Source organism: Struthio camelus, chromosome 26, assembly GCF_040807025.1.
Source record: "Struthio camelus isolate bStrCam1 chromosome 26, bStrCam1.hap1, whole genome shotgun sequence".
Classification (NCBI taxonomy): Eukaryota; Metazoa; Chordata; class Aves; order Struthioniformes; family Struthionidae; genus Struthio; species Struthio camelus.
In genome coordinates this window covers 7,608,566-7,628,432 of record NC_090967.1, presented here as the reverse complement: position 1 = coordinate 7,628,432, position 19,867 = coordinate 7,608,566, and the positions used below count along the sequence as shown (strand labels likewise).

General features: G+C 64.4%; 1 protein-coding gene across 2 annotated transcripts; it reads left to right on the top strand.

The window, feature by feature from the left end:
- Positions 1-5,297: 5,297 nt before the first annotated feature.
- Positions 5,298-18,336, top strand: HCN2 (hyperpolarization activated cyclic nucleotide gated potassium and sodium channel 2). Of its 2 annotated transcripts, none has more exons than XM_068919506.1 (8): positions 5,298-5,770; positions 10,483-10,906; positions 13,748-13,909; positions 15,195-15,413; positions 15,808-15,954; positions 16,303-16,543; positions 16,750-16,914; positions 17,332-18,336. In XM_068919506.1, the coding sequence occupies exons 1-8, from the start codon at positions 5,313-5,315 to the stop codon at positions 18,282-18,284; spliced, it is 2,769 nt and encodes a 922-aa protein (XP_068775607.1). In that variant the 5' UTR covers positions 5,298-5,312; the 3' UTR covers positions 18,285-18,336. The 2 variants fall into 2 exon arrangements, with proteins under 2 accessions (XP_068775607.1, XP_068775608.1); XM_068919507.1 differs by lacking the exon at positions 5,298-5,770 and adding an exon at positions 7,746-7,768 and having other exon boundaries at positions 17,332-18,335.
- Positions 18,337-19,867: the final 1,531 nt, after the last annotated feature.

Sequence of the window (19,867 nt, the reverse complement as noted above, 5' to 3'; positions counted from 1 at the left end):
CCTCTGTTTGGATTCTGGTAACTCTTCCCTACTAGTTGGACACTTGGGCTGTCTGATCTGCTCTGACTCATTTCTGGTCCTCTGGCTGTAGAACATGAAGCTTTGTCTCATGAGCTCATGCTAACTCAGACTGGACTCTTTGCCAAGTGCTTGCACCTTTGAGAGGTGTTCAGGCCTTTACAAATGGAGATGAACACTGTTCCCTGCTCTGCAGAGACAGAGGCCAAGGTGATGGGGTCTCTGGCATTATTGCTCTTGTTGCACAGACTTCAGTTCCCAGTTTCACATTAGCAGAAGCAACACTGGTGGGAGCGTGAGGATGGCACAAACCTAAGCAGAGGTTGAGTCTCCTTTCCAGATCCTGCCTTAACCTTGAAGAGCTTTGTTATATGTTATCCTGGAGTCCTGCTAAATCAAAGCTATGCTGTCTAAAGGGATGCTGGAACCAAATAAAGCCCTAATGTGTTTGATCCAGCTTGGGGGACGGGGTAATAGTATCAGCTCTCTGATAACCAGTTCTTCTCCCCTGGGGGAGCAGTTCCTCTGTCATGTCCTGCTCTTCCTCTAGGGCCTGGGACTCGGAGCAAAGCAACTGGGTTGCTAATGAAGATGGATGGGTTTTGCAGCATGTGAGGCAGCCTTACTTCTGCAATGGAGGAGGTTGTGTTCAGTGGACCTAGCCTAATCCCCAGTGGCATTGCTGAGTGCTGGGGCCCATACCTTTGTGCACCCTGAGGTGGTGCTTGGTGGCCTGGGGACCCAACCAGCTCCAGAGAATGCCTTCCCTTGAGCCAGGCCTTGCTTTTGCAGGGGAGGGGATGCAACTGCCCTGTTTGGAGGACAGGCTTCACCTCACCCTGCTGCAAGGCTCATCAGTGTCCATGAGGCAGCAGCCTTGCCCTAGGGCAATCTGAAAATACAGGAGGGGCCCTTGCAGGCAAGGCCTCATGCTTCAGGCCCTTATGGACATGGTCTCGGGTCCAAGCCAAAGCTGACCAAGTGAACTCTGGCAGCAGGCTGTTAACAGTGCTGAATGTAGCCCCTTCTCTAGCACGGGCTGGGGCTGTGCAAGTCTGCCACCAGTGAAAAGGTTTGGGGAGCAGTTCTGAAAGGGCTCTTAAGTTTCATCTGTGGGTTATCAGAGCCTTTGGATGGGAAATCAGAACATCTAAAGGTGACAGACTAAGCAACAGCCAAGTGCCTGTGGCCTAAACAAACAGTGGCAATGCAGGCTCCCCACAAATCAGATAACTTAAGAATGCTGCTGGGATGTGTCACCTTCTCAAAGGAGAGGAACAAAAGGTGAAGGTGGGACTGATTCAAATGGAAACCCAGATTGGAGAAAGACCTATGATGGCAGTAAAGGGCAGTGGGGCTAGCTGGAGACCTTGATCATTCTTAAATAACTGCTTTTTCTGAAGGGAGACAGCATGAAACAGTGCGAGGGTGAGTGGTAATCTGCTTGCCTGTGGCTCTGTGTGGAGTACTTGAGCTTCCCAGAAACAGTCCCTTCAGCAGCAGCTATTGTAACAGCACTTGGTTTTTCCCCCTCATGCTGAATTCAGGGTGACTTCAAGCTGACCGTAAGTTACTGGGAGCCGCTGAGCGCAGCGGAGCCTTTCAGGCTTCAGTGCGCTGATGGAAGTCAGCGCAGGCCCTGTGGGTTGCCCAGGCGGATCAAGAAGGGGGGTGCTCAAGCCAGCGCTGTGCTTGCAGCCATGCTTGCGCCCAGGAGCTAAAGGACCAGGCAGTGCCTCCAGCTGTTCACCCACAGACCAGGAGCATAGCTGCCCCTTCGTAGGTTTGGTGCCAACTACCGAGCTGCTCCCCTGCATCAGGCCAGGCACGAAGTGTGTCTGTGGGCAAAGACCTTAGCAGGTGTTTGCAGCTGACATGCATAAATGTCCTGTGCTTTTCTAAGCAATTATTTTTTCTCCCTGCTCTTACCTGTGAGAGAGCAAAGGTGCAAGGTCTTTGCTTGCTTTGTACACAGGCTGGTGCTCTCCAAGGACTCTGCAGTCTGGAAGACTTGGGGAGGGGTGTCCTTCCTGCTTACAAAGCATGGAGTTCAGCTGAGCCTGCTTTTGTCAGTGTTCCTGTCCTTGGAGTGAGGTAGTGGCAGCTGCAGCTGTTGGCTGGAGAAAGCCCACGTGTGTGTGCACTCACACGCGTGCGCACATTCCTAGCAGGCCAAAGGCACCCCTGCTCGCCTGGGGAGCGCTGCCCGGCCTTTTGTTTTTTACAAGGATGCGTGAGCTGCGGCCTTGTGGCCTCACCCTGAAGCCAAACACTTTGTCCCTGCTTCGGCTGGGGTAATTAGGAAGCATGGCTCTGACTGCAGGGCCTTGCTCAAAGAGCAGCTGGGTGCGGCGCCAGGTAGGTCTGGGAGCAGTTTGTAGGGCCCCACGCCCTGGTCTGGGCCCAGCCTGATAACGTTTCTCTTGTCTTGGTGCGTCCGCAGCCAGCCTTGCCCCCGGGCTGCCCAGGCAGCATGGCTCTGCTGCACGTAAGTGGGTTGGTTATGCAAGCCCTTTCACAGCCTGCTGCGTGCTTGCGGGTACCGTCCTGGTGAAAAATCAATGCGAGGCTTAATTTCTTTGATGAGGATTATGGGTCCTGCCTGACCCTGCTCTGGGTCCACAGCACAAAGCCCTGTTTGTGCCTTTTGTTCGCAAGGGCTGGCACAAGGGTGGAAAGCAGGCTGGGGAGCTGGGGAGGGGGATGAAGCAGCATCGTGCTGCTCTCTGCTGGGCTGGCTCGCCCACAGCAGCTGTCAGCAGAGAGCCAAGGCACGGCCTCGCCGCCCTGGCTCACGCTCCCCTTTTTGCGACGCCCCAAGGAGTTGAGTCCTGCGCTTGGACGGGGTGAACCAGGCCTCTCTCCCATCCCTGAGGGCTGCAGCCGCTTGCTGATGACTCCTCACGGACGAGAGCCCTGAGCTGTTGGCTCCCTGCTGTGTCCCTTGTTTGCCCCCGTGTCCCCGGCCTCCCGCTCCAATCAAAACACGGTCTTGGCTCTTGGGATGCTGTTTGTTCCCGCCAGGGCTCCTCTCTGGACTTGGATCAGATCGAAACGGGAGGTGAATTTGCTGTCCTGGTAGATGCGCTGCCTGCGCTTGGGCAGACGGAGCAGTCGGGACGCGCAGAGGGGGCCCCTCTGCTTGCAGAGCAAGCCCCCTGCGGCCTGGAGCGCTGCTTCCTGGGCGTCCTCCGCCTGCGGCGCTCGGGGCTGGTGGGACGCGGAGACGGGCCGGGCCGTGGCATCGCGGGAGCCGGCCTGTGCGCGCTGTCCAGCTGTGCTTCTGCACGGTGGGCACCAGATGGTGCTGCCCGCCGCCGAGCGTGGCCGGCGCGGGGAGCAGAGGGCGAAGGGCCCTGCCTGGAGCCCGCCGTCGGGCGGTGGGTCCCCTGCGGTAGGTGCTCAGCGTCCGGCCCTTTGCAGCGGTCGCGGGCTCACCCCGGCTCCCTCGTCCCGGCGCTGTCCTGGCTGTCTCGCGGCCGGGAAAGGGCGCGGGAGCGGCGGCAGGTTCCTGGGGTGGCCGAGCAGGAGTTGCGCGCCCAGACGACCCCATTCCCGTTCCCAGAGCCTCAGACCCTGCCGCCCCTGACGGGAGCATCCGCCCCTCCGGGGCGTCCAGCCGCTTGTCCCCCCCTGCCCTTTTCTGGGGCCGAGCCCGGTTTTGAGCAAGGTGCGGGTGCCCCGGGGGACGCGAGCGCCCCTGTCCCGCGGGGCCAGGCCTGGGGTTTATCCCGGACCCTCCGGCTCCTTCCCCCCGCGCCCATCCCGGGTGGTCCCTCTCGGCGGCTCTCCTGCCCCCGGCCCTGCGGAGGGGCTTCGAGGAGGAGCATCGGTGGGATGTTTATATCCCAGGTTTCAGGTCGGGCGGCAGCGCTGGCAGGGGGAGGGATGGGCCCCTCGTTAGGGCTGCTCAGCCAGCCCTTGATTGCCTTTAAAAATAGCAGGGGAGGCTCGCGGAGAGCGCGGCAGCGGGGTCTGGGGTGACGGGGGTCCCGTGGGCCCCCGGCAGCCGTGGGGGCCCCCGTGGGGCAAGCTGGCTCTCCGGGCTGCTCGTCCCTGGAGAAGCTGCTTTGGTGCCTGAGCAGGGCAGGAGGAGGAGGAGGAGGAGGAAGCCCACATTCCCCCCTGGGCGGGCCGAGCCGCCCCTGCGCCCTCCCCGGTCGGTGGGGTCCCGGCCGGAGCTCCCCGCGGTGCCGGGCCTGCTGCGGCCTCCGTCCTGGTGCCCACCGGGGCTGGGGGCTGCGGCGTGGGGGGGAGCCGGGACCTCCCGAAGGGGCTGGGACCCCCCTGAGGTGGCCGAGACCCCCTGGGGGAGCCAGGACCCTCTTGGGGGGAAGAGCTGGGACCCCCTGGAGGAGCCAGGACCTCCTGAAGGGACTGGGACCCCCTGAAGGAGCTGGGACCCTCTGGAGGGAAGCTGGGACCTCCCGAAGGGGCTGGGAGCCCCCTGAGGTGGCTGAGACCCCCTGGGGGAGCCAGGACCCTCTTGGGGGGGGGAGCTGGGACCCCCTGAAGGAGATGAGACCCCTGGGGGGGAGCTGGGACCCCCCTGAAGTGACCGGGACCCCCTGGGGGAGCCAGGACCCTCTTGGGGGAGGAGCTGGGACCCCCTGAAGGAGATGAGACCCCTGGGGGGAGCTGGGACCCCCCTGAAGTGACCGGGACCCCCTGGGGGAGCCAGGACCCTCTTGGGGGGGGAGCTGGGACCCCCTGAAGGAGATGAGACCCCTGGGGGGAGCTGGGACCCCCCTGAAGTGACCGGGACCCCCTGGGGGAGCCAGGACCCTCTTGGGGGGGGAGCTGGGACCCCCTGAAGGAGATGAGACCCCTGGGGGGGAGCTGGGACCCCTCTGAAGTGACCGGGACCCCCTGGGGGAGCCAGGACCCTCTTGGGGGGGGAGCTGGGCCCCCCTGGAGGAGATGAGACCCCTGGGGGGAGCTGGGACCCCCCCGAGGTGACCGGGACCCCCTGGGGGAGCCAGGACCCTCTTGGGGGGGGGAGCTGGGCCCCCCTGGAGGAGCCGGGCCCCCCCCAAGGGCCTGGGACCCCCTGGAGGAGCCGAGACCCTCTGAGGGCAGCCGAGCTCCCGCCGGCGGTCTGTGTGTGTGTGGGGGGGGGGATCGCGGCAAGGCCGCGGGGGGGGCGGGGCTGCGCGGCCGCCAGGCGCCGGCGGGGGGCGCTGCGGACCCTCCGCGGCCCGGCCCGGTCCCGCCCCCCCGCCCGGCCCGGTCCCGCCCCCGGCCCGGGCGCGGCGGGCGCCACTCGGCCGCCGTGTGTCGGCGGCGGCGGCAGGATGCGGGCGGGCCGCGGCGCGGCGGAGGCGGCGGCGGCGGCCGAGGAGGAGGCGGCGGCGGCGGCCGGAGGGGGCGGCGAGGGCGCGAAGCGCGGCGGGGCGGCGGCGGCGGCGGGGCGGGCGCGGGGCCGCGGCAAGGGCTCGCCCAACGGCGAGTGCCGCCGCGGGGAGCCGCCGCGCAGCCCCGGCGCCGAGCCGCCGCGCGAGCCCAAGGTCTCCTTCTCCTGCGGCGGCGGCGGGGCCAAGGCGGCCGAGGAGGGCGCGGGCGAGGAGGCGGGCGGCGAGGAGGCCCGCGGCAGCCAGGCCAGCTTCATGCAGCGGCAGTTCGGGGCCATGCTGCAGCCCGGCGTCAACAAGTTCTCGCTGCGGATGTTCGGCTCGCAGAAGGCGGTGGAGCGGGAGCAGGAGCGCGTCAAGTCGGCCGGCGCCTGGATCATCCACCCCTACAGCGACTTCAGGTGCGGGGCGCCGGGGGCACCTTGAGCCCCCGCGGGCGGGCGGGCGCCCCTCACCGTGGCCGCGGGGCGCTTGCGGCGGGGACGGGATGGACCGAGGGGGCCGCTGGGAGCGGGGAGCGCCCGGGCTCCGGCTTCGCCCTCGGCGTCCTGCCGCCGGTGTGGGTCCTGCGGCCGCGGCCTTGGCCCGCTCGGGCGTCGCGCCGGGGCTCGGCACGTGCGGCGGAGCCTCCTGGCAGGCGCCCTGCCGCCTCCCGGGCCCGCGGGAGGCAGGAGCGAGGCCCGGAGGCCCGGAGGCCGCGTCGTCCGCGCCCGGCGCAGGCCGCCCCGCCGTGACCTTGGCGGAGCCGCCGCGCCGGCCCGGCCCCCCGCCGCGGGCTGGGGCGCCCGGAGAGCCGGCGGGGACGGTCGGCCCCGGGGAGCCGCAAGGAGAACCGCTGTGCCGGGCGTGCGGGGTGAGCGCCGTCCGCTCGGGGCAGGGCGGAAAGCCCGGCAGCGAGGATCCGCTCTGCCCGCGTAGGGTGCGCGCCCGTGTCTCTCGCGTTGGTCGTCCCTGCCGGGGGGAAAAAAAACCCACCAAAATTGCGTATATCTGGTAATGGAGCGTGAACTCAGCGGTGTTTGCCCTGCAAAACCCGTTTGCTCATCTTAAGGTAAAATCACTCCCCATCTGCGTATGTGACATCATTTCATAATCGTTTAGAGATCCTAGCTGCTCGTGGACTCAGCGCTGGAATCCATGCAAAATTCAAAGGGGGAGATTTACTCCAGGAACGAAAGTTGCTATTTACATAAATATTGAATTATTAGGAAGTAGCATGGGTGGCTGTTTCAGATCACGAGTTACACATCCGATAAAGGAAACCTTGCAAGATGTGTGCTGAAGTAGACAATGTCGAGCAGAGCCACCTCTGCTGGGTGCTGTGTTCAGTTGTGTTGTCTCTCTTCTCCGCTTCTGGTGTTTATTGACTGGGAAAGGCAGGAAAGCCTAGCGTTGACTTTTGCGTTATTTTTGTTGGTGTTGCTACAACTGGAGTATCGCTCTCGGGCTGGGGCAGCTGCCTGGGCTCTAGCCCTGGCTTGTCCGTGACTCTGGGCGCGCTGCTGGTCTAGGTCCCATCCTTATTTCTGTTGAAATAGGTGAAAGCGAGGTGGGGGAGTGAAGCGGGGAAGGGGCTGGGAGGCAGGGGGAGGTCGGACGGCGCGAAGGGTCAGACTCCCTTCGGGGGTCAGAACCGAGGAGGCGTCTGGTGGCTTCTCGCAGCGGGGCCAGATGCCTCCAAGGGAGGTGCGGGACCCCCACGTAACAGGGTCGCGGGCCGTCCACCTCCGCGTTTGATCCCGTCCTCCTCTTCCGTAGCGAGGGACTTGCGTAAGCCTGGAAGGAGGAATTCAGCCCGGGGAGGCTGCTAGGTGCATTAGTAATGCGAGCTGCGCGCAGCGGATGATTCAGTCGCGCTGGTGGTGGTGCAGGGGGCTGCCTGGCCTTCCTTCCCGCGAGCCCGCCGCATCGCAGCCCCCCGCCGCGACGGGGCTGGAGCTGAACCCGAACCCGCCCGAGCTGCGTGATTTTTGTCGCTGGTGGATTTCTGTTGCGAATATGGCACCTTGCCTGAATCAGGGGGCGAAGCTGCACCCAGAACGTGCGCGTGTCCCATGCTGCTTGGCTGGAGCCTCTCGCTGCCTGGTTTAAAATGGTTCCTGCGGCTTTGCTGCTGCCGGGATGGCTCGGCTGATGCGTTCACGGCGCGGTCAGGACCCCTGGGGAGAGGGCGCTGGGCTCTGCAGCCTGCTGTCGCTCCCAGTGGGCACGCCGCAAATGCCGCCTCCTTTCGTGCTTGCTGAGAGAGAACAGTAATAGCGGGATCATCGTGACCGGGGAACTGCTCTCCCGCTCTGCAGAACTAACGTAGGGCAGGCGCCTTCTTAGGTGGCCGAAAGCCATAGCTTATTCATCAGGAGGATGAGGCTGTGACTATCGTTTTGGGGGTTGTTTTAAAGGTTTGGGTCTCTGTTATTCTTTCCTGAGTCCTGAGTGTTTTGCAAAGCTTTTATCCTCCCCCCCTCCAAAGGGAGGCTTTTCCTGGGGAGAGCGATACCAGTGATTTATCGCAACTGCTTATTCTGAAACGCACGGTTGTATACTGGCATCTTTGGCACCGTATTTTCCTGCCCTGTCTGTGCTGGGGCTAAACTGCTGCATTTGGCTTCTTAACCCACTTATAAAAGTGACCTCATTTTTTTTTTTTTTTTAGAACCTGAGTATTTATTTCGAGTTTGTAAAGCACGGATCCGAGCTCGGCCCGTGGGCACTGGGTCCCCTGGCCTGGCTGCAGGAGCTCGGCCCTCGACCGCCGGCCCCGGGGCACCTCCTGCGGGGCAGCCCGGGGTCTCCGAGCCCGGAGTCCTCGTCTGTGCGGGCCGGCTGGCAACTGGTGCGGCGGGCAATTACCTGGTGAACTGGGTAACTGTAAAGGGGGATGGCGTTGCGCAGAGCAGCCGGAGCGAGCCGAGGCGGCCGGGTCGCCCCTTGAGCCACCCCAAGAGCTGAAGCAGCGTCTGAGCCGAGCTGGGGCGTCCCCGGAGCCGGCGGCGCCGGGTCTCGGCGCGCTCGGAGGGTTTTTCCTTCCCTCCCGCCCGTGGGTTTGCTCGAGCGGCGGCTGTGGCTGCCTCGTGCCTCTCCCGCCTTGAGGTTTCCTTAGCGGTTTCGGAAGCGTTGGAGCGATCTCTGCAGAGCGACGCGCTCTTGGGGTTTCGCCTGCCGGCTCTGGGAGAAGAGAGGAGCCTCCGTGATGCGCTCGCGGGGGCGGCCGGGATGCCTGGGCCCGTTGGGGCTCCCGGTGGTCGTCCTGCCTCGGACCTGTGGGCCAGGACCTTGGTGCCAGGCTTCGGGCGAAGAGAAACGGCGGTCTGCGCTCCAGAACGCCGGCCTTCAGCGCCTTCTGTCATCATCGCTGTGGCTCAATTAGGTCAGAAGCAAGGGGGGGGGGGTGCCAAGGAGCCTAATATAATTTGTTTTCAGATATTTTTAGTAGCCTAGACTGGATCTTTTCTTCTGTGCACGTGCTGCCCTCCAAGGAGGGAACCGTTGGCGTTGCACTCAGGTCTCCTAAGAGATTGCACAGAGTCGATCTTATCTGCGTGTGTGTCCGTGTGTGCTGGGGGGGTGATCAGCACCAGTTTATCTTCCTGAGCAGGCCAAATTCTGCCCTGGCTCTGCCAGATTGCAAAGGGATTTGAGCCAGCGGAGAGTTTTGCCCAGCTGGCATGGTTATTTAATCGTCGTCCTTCGCAGCTTTGCGTGGCTAATGCCCCCGCGGGACTTGCCTGGTGAATCAGGGTCAGTTTGCAGCGAGAGCAGGAGCTGCTGGGCGGCCGCTGGCAGGAGGGGTCCCCGCCGGGCGCTCGTGCCGGAGCTGGGGCGGAACGGGGGGTCCCGCGCCGGCCGGGGGCTGGCAGCGGCGGCAGAGCGAGCGCGGCCCCGTCCTTCCTTCGCGGCCCGCGTTGTGAAGTCATAGTTGTGCAGCTGTGACATCACTTTCGGTTGCCATGGCAATGTCTCACATGGGGAAGGTGTCATTGGAGAAAGGTCAGAGCCTGGATGCGCGGCGCCTTGCGGTGCTGGCGGGGGCAGGAGGCTGCGGCTCAGCCCCCGGGGCGCCCCTTCCCCTCCCGTTTCCTGGCCGATGCTTTCCGGGGGGATCCCCTGCCCGTGCGGCCGGGCTCGGCGGGCCCCGCGCGAGTCCTGCTGGGTCCGGCCGCCCGTCTCCGCTGCGACCTTGCAGGCGCTCGGAAAGGTCGTTGGTGGCCGGGGAGATGGGGGTGAGGAGGAAGAGGAGGGGGAGGCAGGAGAGGGTGGGAAGGGCGGTGGAGCCGGAGCCTGGCTTCCCGCCCCCCCCCCAGTCCGCCCGAGGTTGCAGCGACGCTGCTCCCGCTGCAGTCGTACGTGCTTCGCTGCGCCCCAGCCGCTGGCCCGGCGGAGGGCACCGCCGGCCGCGCGCCCCCGGAGCCGGCATCGCAGCCTGGGACGGCTCCCGCTCTCCGGGCCGCTCCGCTCCCTCGGGAAGGATCCCCGGCTCGGGAGCTGCTCCCAAGGGGCCGCGGTGGAGGTGGTGGGGCTCCTGCGCCCTCTCCCCGCCCTGCCTGACCTCGAGCAGAGCGCGGCAGGGGTCCCCGGGGAGGGGGGTGCCCAGCCGGTGCCGGCCTGGCTGTGCAGCTCGGTGGCGGGGGATTCCCCCCACCAGTGCCTGCCTTGGTCTCCTTCTCCCCGTGTTTCAGGACTTGCCCTGTTCTTGGTGTGGGCACGGACAGACCTCCAGTAAAACAAGCACAGCAGCAATGGCCCCCCGCAGCAGAGGCCCTGGGCTTCAGCCTGCGCCCTCTCCCCACCTTGCACAGCCCTGGCCGAGCCAGGTGGGACCTGCAGGATCAGACCCGCGGGGGCGGTTTGGCAGAGCGGAGCAGGGATGCGGCCTCTGGGGGAAGGAGAGGGGCACCTGGGGATCAGTGATGAGGGAAACACGGGTCTGTCCGGGCATGGAGGCTGCCAGCGGGACCTGCGCGGCGGAGAGGTGCTGGCCCTGCGGCGCTCTGGTTCTGCGGCGGGTGGACGGGGCGGTGTGCGTGGGCATCGCTGCGCCGGGGACGGGGCGGCCGGCCGGCCGGCCGTGGCGGCTGCGGGCATCGGTGACGCCCTCCGTCCTCTCGCTCTCCAGGTTTTACTGGGACTTCACGATGCTGCTCTTCATGGTGGGCAACCTGATCATCATTCCTGTGGGCATCACGTTCTTCAAGGAGGAGACCACAGCGCCCTGGATCGTGTTCAACGTGGTCTCCGACACCTTCTTCCTCATGGATCTGGTCCTGAACTTCCGGACGGGAATTGTCATTGAGGACAACACTGAGATCATCCTGGACCCTGAGAGGATCAAGAAGAAGTACCTCAAGACCTGGTTTGTGGTGGACTTTGTCTCCTCCATCCCCGTGGACTACGTCTTCCTCATTGTGGAGAAGGGTATAGACTCGGAGGTGTACAAAACGGCCCGTGCCCTCCGCATCGTCCGCTTCACCAAGATCCTCAGCCTCCTGCGGCTCCTCCGCCTCTCCCGGCTCATCCGCTACATCCACCAGTGGGAGGAGGTAAGGACCTCGCCGGGCGCAGCCCCGCGGCCGGTGGCTGGGGTGCGTCGACTGGCCGGGCTGTGCGGCGGGGTCTCTTCTCTAATGACGGTAGGGCCTGCTCACGCGCACCTCTGAATGCTCGGGAAGCTCGAGCGGAGCCTCCTGGGACCTCTCTGCCTTCGTCTCTTCGACAGAGAGCTGGAGGCCAGCTCTGCAGAGGCATGGGAAAGGTGGCAGGGAGGACGAGAGCGCACACAGGTGGGGAGCATGGCTAGGAAGAGGCGAAACCAGCATTGTGGAGGGCACTGGTGCATACCCGCAGACTGCGGGAGAAGGAGTCTGGGAGACGCTGTGGAGCTGGGGACGGTGCCCGCGGGACCCTGCTGTCCGTGGGGCACCGGCAGCTGCCGCAGGAGCCGCGGACCGGCGGTTTGAGCGGCGTCTGCCGAGAGTTAGTCCTTGCTTGCGTGGGGGTCGGGCTGTCGGGCTGTACGCCGCCCTGGGGGGGGAAGGGCTCTGGGAATCCCTCTCCTTCCCTCTGCTGTGCCCTCACCGGGGCATCGGCAACGCGAGAGCGCTCCGTGCCTGCTGGGCGCAAAGTCAGTCCCGCCGGCTCCTCGGGGCCTGCTGAGCGTGGCGGCCGCCCTGCGCCCGGCACCCGGCGGGGCGGGAGGAGGCAGGGCCCGGCGGGTTGCTGCGGGGGTTTGGCGCGCCCGGGGCTGGGAGGGCGCAGGGGGGGGCCCTGCCTTTGTGTCTGGACGTGGTGTGCTCAGCTCTGCCGTGCTGCTCTCGCGCGTAGGCTGGAGTCTCCTGACAGCCCTGATGGATTGGGTTTTGCAGGTGCTCGCTGCAGCGCTCGGAGCTGCGCCTGCACGCGCGCGTGCGGCGGGAAGGTGAGCGGCTTCTGTCCCTCGCTTTGTCCCCGGTGCAGCGGCGTCCCCGCTCCGCCGTGCGGGCAGAGGCACCGGCTCGCGCAGGGCGAGGGCTCCGCTGCCCGAGCCGCGCCGCAGGCATCTGCAGTGCAGAGTCTGAGCGCGGTGACATCAGCTCCGGAGGTCGCGGGGAAGGAGCCGGACCCTCTCCTGCGCCGCCGCCGCCCCGCGCAGCCGCTGCGCCCCTCTGCGAGCCGGAGGGGCTGCGGCCTGGGATTTTGTGCCGGGGCGAGCAGAGAGCAGCCTGGATGCCGGGCTGAAGGTCGCCGCCAGCCGCGGCCGAGGGAAGGGGGAAGGATCTCGCCGTCCTCCTCGTGCTCTCAACACCCGCCGCTGGCCGGAGGGGCTCCCTTCACCTGGGTGAGCCCTGCAGCGCCTGCCTCCCTCGCCCCGGCCTTGCTGGGTCACAGTTAAAGGGGGGACGGCGCTTGAGCTGCGGGGATGGGAAGGCTCTGGGGGGTCGGACTCCGTCCTGGTCTGACATCGCAGATGGGAATCCCCCAGCTCCCCGTGCAATCAAGACGCGACATGGCTCTGCCGCTTGACCTTGGCCTTGGTGCCTTGGCAGCCCGGGCTGCTCCTGCTCCGGGCTAAGCCGCGAGGGAAATGGGCAACACAAGTGTTTAGCAAGCCCCGAGCACCTCTTCTGCCTCCAGGCTCCCCCACTCCATTTCTGTGGCCTCGAGGAGGGCAGGTTTGGTCTCAGCCCCGCGTGCACAGGGCGCAGGCTGCCCCAGCAGCGGCCGGGGCCGGGTCTGGGCAGAGCGATGCCGCGGGCCGGGGCCGGGGCCGGTTCTCCCTGCGCCGTGGCTTCTCCAAGGCTCCACCTTCCCGGACGCGCTGGGCTGGAGGAGATGAGTGAGTGTGTCCCAGCTGGTACCTGGTGCCCTGCAGGGAGAGGATTTCCCGTGGGAATAACCCGCCTCGCTGGACGGGCAGGAGAGCGCCAGGCCTGGCGGGGCCGGCGCAGGCAGCCCGCGAGACCTGGGGCGGCGGGAGGGTGAGACGCCTGCCGCTGCCGGGCTCGTGCTGCGAATAAAGAGGGTGCTCAAAGCAACGAGCACTTGACTCCATGAGCGCCCCGGGCTCTGGCTCATCCTGAGCAAAGATCTCGGCTGTTAGCGCTTTCCAGTGCAACCGCTCCGAGGCTCCCGACGGGCTATAAATAGGCAGGTGGAGCACTTTGAGGAGAAAGGGGGCCGGGCCGATCATTAATGGCCATTTCGGCCAAGGCCGGGCAAGTCAACCTCTTGCCCTTGGAGATCGCTGAGAGTGGCGGCTGCTGCCCGTGTCCCGCTGGGCACCGTGCGTGGGGTGCCGGACCCCCCATGCGCCGGACCCCCAGGCTGGCCAGCAGCCCTGGTCGGCGCGGCGAGCTCCAGCCACGCCGGCATCCGCTCACGCACGGCTGGGGAGGCGGCGGGCCGAGCCCGCCCGGCTGGGGTTGGCGTCCGCGCTGGCTGGTGCCTTCGCTGGGCTGCCCTGCCGCCGCGCATTGCAGGGCAGGCGTCGTGTGAGCCGTGCCGCAGAGACCCGCGGGGGGCTCCGGCCCCTGCTAGCGCAGCTCTGCCCATCCCCAAGGGTCCCCGGGACTGCGGACAGCGGTTCAGACCTGGACTGGGACGAGCAGTTGCTGGAAGCAGCAGGGCTCATCTGCGGCTGACAGCCGGGCTTTTCACACTCGGTCCCTCCAGGGACAATCTGGAGGGACTCCGGCCGTCCTGGGTGCCGGGCGGACAGAAGGGTGGACCCTTGTTGTGGGAGCCTCTGACCAGGACCTCTGCTCCGAGCACCCCAGCGCGGCCTCGGAGCCAGGTGCCGGCTGCGACTCGGGTGCCCCGGAGCCGGGCAGGGGACGGCCGGGCAGGCCAGGCCGTATGGGGTCCCTGCAGTGACGCGCTCCCTGCCCCAACCCCTCCGCTTGCAGATTTTCCACATGACCTACGACCTGGCCAGCGCCGTGATGAGGATCATCAACCTCATCGGCATGATGCTGCTGCTGTGCCACTGGGACGGCTGCCTCCAGTTCCTGGTGCCCATGCTGCAGGATTTCCCCCAGAACTGCTGGGTCTCCATCAACGGGATGGTGGTGAGTGCTGGGGCACCGGGCTCGGTCCTGGGAGCGCCGCTGGCAGCGTGGTCCAGCCCCTCTCCCTGGCCGGGTGCATCCCTCTCGGGGGTGCTCCCCTGGTTTGGAGGATCTCGGTCGCTCCTAGCCAGCTCAGCCCTTCCTTCCTTGCAGTGGGGCAGGCTGCGTTGGCTGCTGCCTTGCTCCTGCCTGAGTTACAGGCTAAGAGGGCTGGGAAGCTGATAAACAAGATCATCCCAGGGACGGTCTTCCTGGCAGAGCATGAGGTCTCATAGGACCTAGCGGGGGGGGCAGATCGATTGCAGGCAGGAGGAAGATGCTGACAGGGCTCTCTGCCCCATCCTCTGCCTCTTCCTCCCTTCTCATTAGCAGCAAAGCTGCTATTAATAAATAATAGGATACATTTTTTAATTGCACCCTCTCAGCCCCACAGCCTGGTACAAATGGCTCTTCACCTTCCTCTTTTTCCTTTGGCTTTCTTCCTCCATCCAGCTCTTTCCCAGTCTGCCAGTGTTCCCCTTTCTGCAATTTGTTCCTCTCTGTCTGGTTGCTTCCCCTTCTGTCTTCCTCTTCTTGCACTTCTCTTTCTCCTGCTATTTCATTCCTAGAGGGAAGCCGAGGCTGTATGTGAGGCTGGACCTGGGAGAGTCAGGCCAGTAATCCTGTCTCCATCATCCCTTCCTTCCCTGCTGCTGTTCCCCACTTGCCTCATCTCCTCCAGCGAGAGGAGCCCTCTTGGGGCTTCTCTGCCCCAAGCCCCCAGCTGTGTATCTTGGCTCCCATGCACAATTGCTGCAGTAAGTCAGTGGTTTCCAGGCCATCAGAGCTTGTTCCCTTCACAGCATTTCACAGGAGATTTCTGCATCTTTGTAAATCAGTAAAGAAAATGTCAGAATACTTCAAGCGAAGCCAGGCAGGAAGGTGAAGTGGAGAGAAGGGCTGGTCTGACCGGTGCTGCGAATAGCGTGCAGGGATGCAGGATTGCCATAGGCCTCACAGGACTAACCTGTGCTGCAGCCAGGGCCTGGTGTTTGTATTTGTTTGTCCATGGTGAGACCGATGAAAAGAAAAAAGACACTTCACATCTTTGCTCAGCGCTTGGGAGACGCTAGCAGAGAAACTGGATCATCAGCCAGGCCTCAGGAATTAAGCACTGAACCCGGGCTGTGCTTTATAGCCAAATGAGCGTGTGCACACGCGCATGTTCAAGCGCAAGCAGCTGTGCATCAGCCACCGCGGCAGCTTCCCTGCGAGCTGATTGCCGCTGCTGTCTCTGTCGCTGCAGAACGACTCATGGAGCGAGCTGTACTCCTTTGCCCTCTTCAAGTCGATGAGCCATATGCTCTGCATCGGCTATGGGAAGCAGGCGCCCGAGAGCATGACCGATATCTGGCTCACGATGCTGAGCATGATCGTGGGGGCCACCTGCTACGCCATGTTCATCGGCCACGCGACGGCCCTCATCCAGTCGCTGGACTCCTCCCGGCGCCAGTACCAGGAGAAGGTAGGGCTGGGCCGGGGCCGCGGGCCGCTGCCCTGGCGCCTGCCCGCGCGCTCGGCCATCGCAGCCACGTCTCTGGCGGCCGCGTGGAGGGAGGCAGCAGTTCACGGCTGTTAGCCAGGCAGGGGGATGGCTCTTACCGGATAACTGCCGTCCTGGGGACGGAGCAGAGGATTGATCCCCAGCTCAGGCCTTGCTCTGCCAGGCCCGGACAAGGGCCCTGGACAGGGCCCCATCATTGGGCAGGGACCAAGGCCCGATGCTGCCCGTGGAGCTGGGACTGTGTCACCGGTGCTGGGGACGGTGTGAAGATGCCGCGGGCTGCAGCATGGAGCTCCCGGCCCCGCAGTCTCCAGCACGGCTCAGGGCTGTACCGATACCTCGTCTCTCCCTGCAGTACAAGCAAGTGGAGCAGTACATGTCCTTCCACAAGCTGCCCGCCGACTTCCGGCAGAAGATCCACGACTACTATGAGCACCGCTACCAAGGCAAGATGTTCGACGAGGACAGCATCCTGGGGGAGCTCAACGAGCCCCTGCGCGAGGTAAGGGCCCTCTCCAGCTGCTGCAAAGCTGGTGGCAGGACATGGCCACTGGGGCGGCCTGGAGCCCACAGTGAGGAAAGGACCCCCCCCCCGCTTCATGCCCTGGGGTGAGGCTGTGGGTCCCATGCCACCTCCTGCAGCTGTGTGTGTTTTGGGGGGTGTGAGGGGGGAGGAGTTGAGGACCTCTTGCTCTGGCTTTGTGCCTTCATGCGCCTCTGTGTGACTGTGTCCATGCACGGTTGTGTCTGTGTGTACCCATGTGTGTTGGGGTGTGTGTGTATGTGTCTGCCTGCCCTGGGGGCCTGCATCCCACCCCCTCGGTGGTTCCCTCATCCCCTTCCCCTGCAGGAAATTGTGAACTTCAACTGTCGCAAGCTGGTGGCTTCGATGCCGCTGTTTGCCAATGCGGACCCCAACTTCGTCACGGCGATGCTCACCAAGCTGAAGTTTGAGGTGTTTCAACCAGGCGACTACATCATCCGTGAGGGCACCATCGGCAAGAAGATGTACTTCATCCAGCACGGGGTGGTCAGCATCCTCACTAAGGGCAACAAGGAGATGAAACTCTCCGATGGCTCCTACTTTGGAGGTGAGTGCTGCGGGGGGGACCTGCTGGCTGCTTTTCCCCTTGGTCCTGAGCCTCCCTGTGTCTGCGAGAGGCCATGGCAATCCTGTGCTGTCTTGGGGTGCCCCAGTTTGGTGGTTCTTGCCCCTTGGTCTTGGTCTTCCCCCTGGTTTCTGGTCCTTAGTGGCAATGTTTTAATTAAGGCACTGTTCCATCTCCTTCTGCCCCAGAAATCTGCCTGCTGACCCGTGGCCGGCGCACAGCCAGCGTCCGGGCAGACACCTACTGCCGCCTCTACTCGCTCTCGGTGGACAACTTCAACGAGGTGCTGGAGGAGTACCCCATGATGAGACGGGCCTTTGAGACTGTGGCCATCGACCGCCTCGACCGTATCGGTAGGGCAGTGAGGGACTGTGGGGACCGCAGGTGACGCAGGGGGGACAGTGCTGTCCCTGGCAGCCCAGGACACCGGGCCTCCTCCCCTGCAGGTGCAGCCTGCCTGCTCTGCTTGTTTTCTCTGCGCTGCCCACCGTTGGGCCCTGCTGCTGGATAAACACGCAGAGCAGAGCAAAGGGGGAGCTTTGGGGTGGGTCGGGGTGTGGGGGGGAAATGGGCCCTGCCTGCTACTTAGAAAAGGCTCCAGCACATGGCAGAGGACCCGTGGCTAATGGAGGGGGCCGCAGGGATGTGGTGGCAGCTACTTGGGGTGATGAAGGGCCTGGATGGCCCTGACCAGAGTAGAGTAAGGGGGAGCCAGTATAGCCCCAGTGCTGGCTCTCACTGTTACCTCTGGCCTGACCCTCTCCCTGCAGGGAAGAAGAACTCGATCCTGCTCCACAAAGTGCAACACGACCTGAACTCAGGTGTCTTCAACAACCAGGAGAATGAGATCATCCAGGAGATCGTCAAGTACGACCGGGAGATGGTGCAGCAGGCAGAGCTGCAGCAGCACACGGCCATGTACAGCCCTGTCCAGCCCCAGGTCACCTCTGCCATCGCCACCCTCCAGCAAGCTGTCGCCATGAGCTTCTGCCCGCAGATGGCCAGCCCGCTGGTGGGCTCCATGGCCCTGGGCTCGCCCCGCATGATGCGCCGCTTACAGTACGCCCAGGCTGTGCCCAGCCCCTTCGCCGTCTCCCCCGTCTTGCTCCAGCAGAGCCCCCCGCAGCAGGCACAGCCCCCTGTGCCGCACCCAAACCCGTTGCCCTCGCAGGACCAGGCGCAGCCCTCAGCCCTGCCCGCCTCCAGCAGCACCTTTGCCTCGGCTGCACCCAGCCCGCCGTCCCAAAGCCCCCTGGCCAGCCGGACGTTCGTCTATGGAGGTGCCAAGGGCCAGCTCGGCTCCCAGCTCTCCCTGAGCCAGCAGCAAGCACCAGGCTCGCCCCAGCGGCTGGCCGTCCACAAAAGCACGCAGGCCCTGCACACCAGCAGCCTCAGCCAGGAGTCGCGGCCGCTGTCGGCTTCGCAGCCCTCCCTGCCCCACGGGCTGTCAGCGAGCAGTACCCAGAGCCCCCCGTCCTCAGCACGCGAGTCCTCCACCTCCATCGGGGGAGGCCAAGCTGCAGCCTCCCCAGGCTCCGGCTCCCAGGCCGGGCTGCGGGGCCAGGTGCCCTCGCGAGTGGCTCTGTCCCATCAGCCATCCACAGCCTCCGTGTACTCGGGGCCGCCCACCCTGCAGCAGGACTCGGCGGCAGCCCGCAAGGATTCGGTAGGCAGCATGCCCGACACGGACCCAGCCAAATCTAGGCTGTCTTCCAACTTGTGACCTTTGCTTCATGCCAGCCAAGCGGGGGGGGGGGGGGGGGGGCCTGCATGGCTGGAGGAGAGTGCTGGAGGGGGGTGTTCAGGGAGGTGGCAGCAAATCAGAGTGCACCTCTCCACCCAGCGCCCTTCCCCGCACCTTTCCAGCTGGGACATGGCAGCCTCACCGGCTGCCTCTCCCCGCCGTGGCTCCAGCCCCTGCTGCTTCCCATCTTCGCCAGACACTGCAGAGCAAGGGCAGCCACAGGGGAGCCCGTGGGGTGGGGAACAGGGCCTCTGGCCTCCCCAAACCATGGGGGTGATGGCGAGAGGCTGGGCTGAGCCTCCCAGCTTCATTGCCACCAACCAAAGTCTGAGCCTGTCTCCTGCTTCCTATGGCAAAGCCCCATTGCCCCACCAAAGCCACAGCTGCATCAATCACCCCCCCCCCCGTGATCAACACTGCATATGCTATATATGCCCTGATTACATACCTATATGTGTGCATCTGCAGGACACTGCCTTGGGGTCTTAGGTACATGCAGGTGCTACAGCCCTGCAGCAAGCTGGCAGCCCTTGGTGTGTGTCCCTGCTGCCCCCTCAGCACCAAGGCGAAGGGTGATGGCCAAGGACCTGGAGGTAAGTTGTTTTGGGGGGGGGGGGGGGGGTCTGAGGGAATGTTGCCTTGGGATGGTTAGTGAGTGCCTGGCATGTGTGTGTGTGTATGTATATATACATATAGGTGTGTGTACACACATGCACATGCTCCCCCCACAGCCTCTCGCTCCAGCCAGCCCCACAGAGCTGGGGGGGGGGGCACTGCGTGCACATGTGTCTCGATACCTAGCGCTCTCAAGCCTTCCCTGTTGAATGTATGCAGTGACCCCACTGCCACAGGGCCACGTGCCAGCCCAACTCACGGTAGCTGTGGAGCCAACGGGACAGGGCCCCGCGCCAAGAATCCACCTTTCCATCCAGCCCATCCTGTGCAATAAACGTCAGCAACTGACAGTGCTACGCAGGACTCTGTCTCTGTTTCTCCTTTGCTATGATCCCTCTGTGCTGGGGCTCTGGCCGCTGGCGGTCTGCTTCGCAGCCCGGCTCGGCTGGCTGCCCCTCACCCAGCCCTCGCCAAGCATGGCTATCGGGCACTGCCCCAGGCTTTGTCCTTTAAAGGGCTGCTTCCCAGCCAGGGGGAAAGAGGAAAAAAAAAAAAAAAAAAAAAAAAAAAAAAAAAAAAAGACAAGGCACAACGTCTCCTCCAAGGAACGTTTCCTGCTTGCTGGCAGCGCCATGCCTCCCCCTCCCTTCACCCAGCCCTGCCTGAGACAGGGCCCAGCTGGACACCGCATGGCTGCAGCTGGGAGCAGGCTGGGAACTGGAGCTACTGGCTGCAGGGCTCCCAGCCACAAGCATGGCCAGACTCCCTGCTCTGGCCCAGGGCTCACGCATCCTCCAAGCTTCAATTGCCCTGGCAGAAGCAGGGTCACAACAGCCCAGCCCCATGGAGAAGCTGAGGGCTGGAAGGCCACAGTCAGTGAGACAGGAGGCTCCTCACCCAAAAAAAATGCAATGGCCAAGTGGCCACAACCAGCCACTCTGAGAGCC

What these genes read in the sequence shown, in the direction of transcription:
- HCN2 (XM_068919506.1), top strand. Translation starts at nt 5,313, where the DNA reads ATGCGGGCGGGCCGCGGCGCGGCGGAGGCGGCGGCGGCGGCCGAGGAG. An exon ending in ACATCCACCAGTGGGAGGAG is followed by an intron (nt 10,907 to 13,747) that starts GTAAGGACCTCG and finishes CTCCGCTTGCAG; the next exon opens with ATTTTCCACATGACCTACGA. An exon ending in TCTCCATCAACGGGATGGTG is followed by an intron (nt 13,910 to 15,194) that starts GTGAGTGCTGGG and finishes CTGTCGCTGCAG; the next exon opens with AACGACTCATGGAGCGAGCT.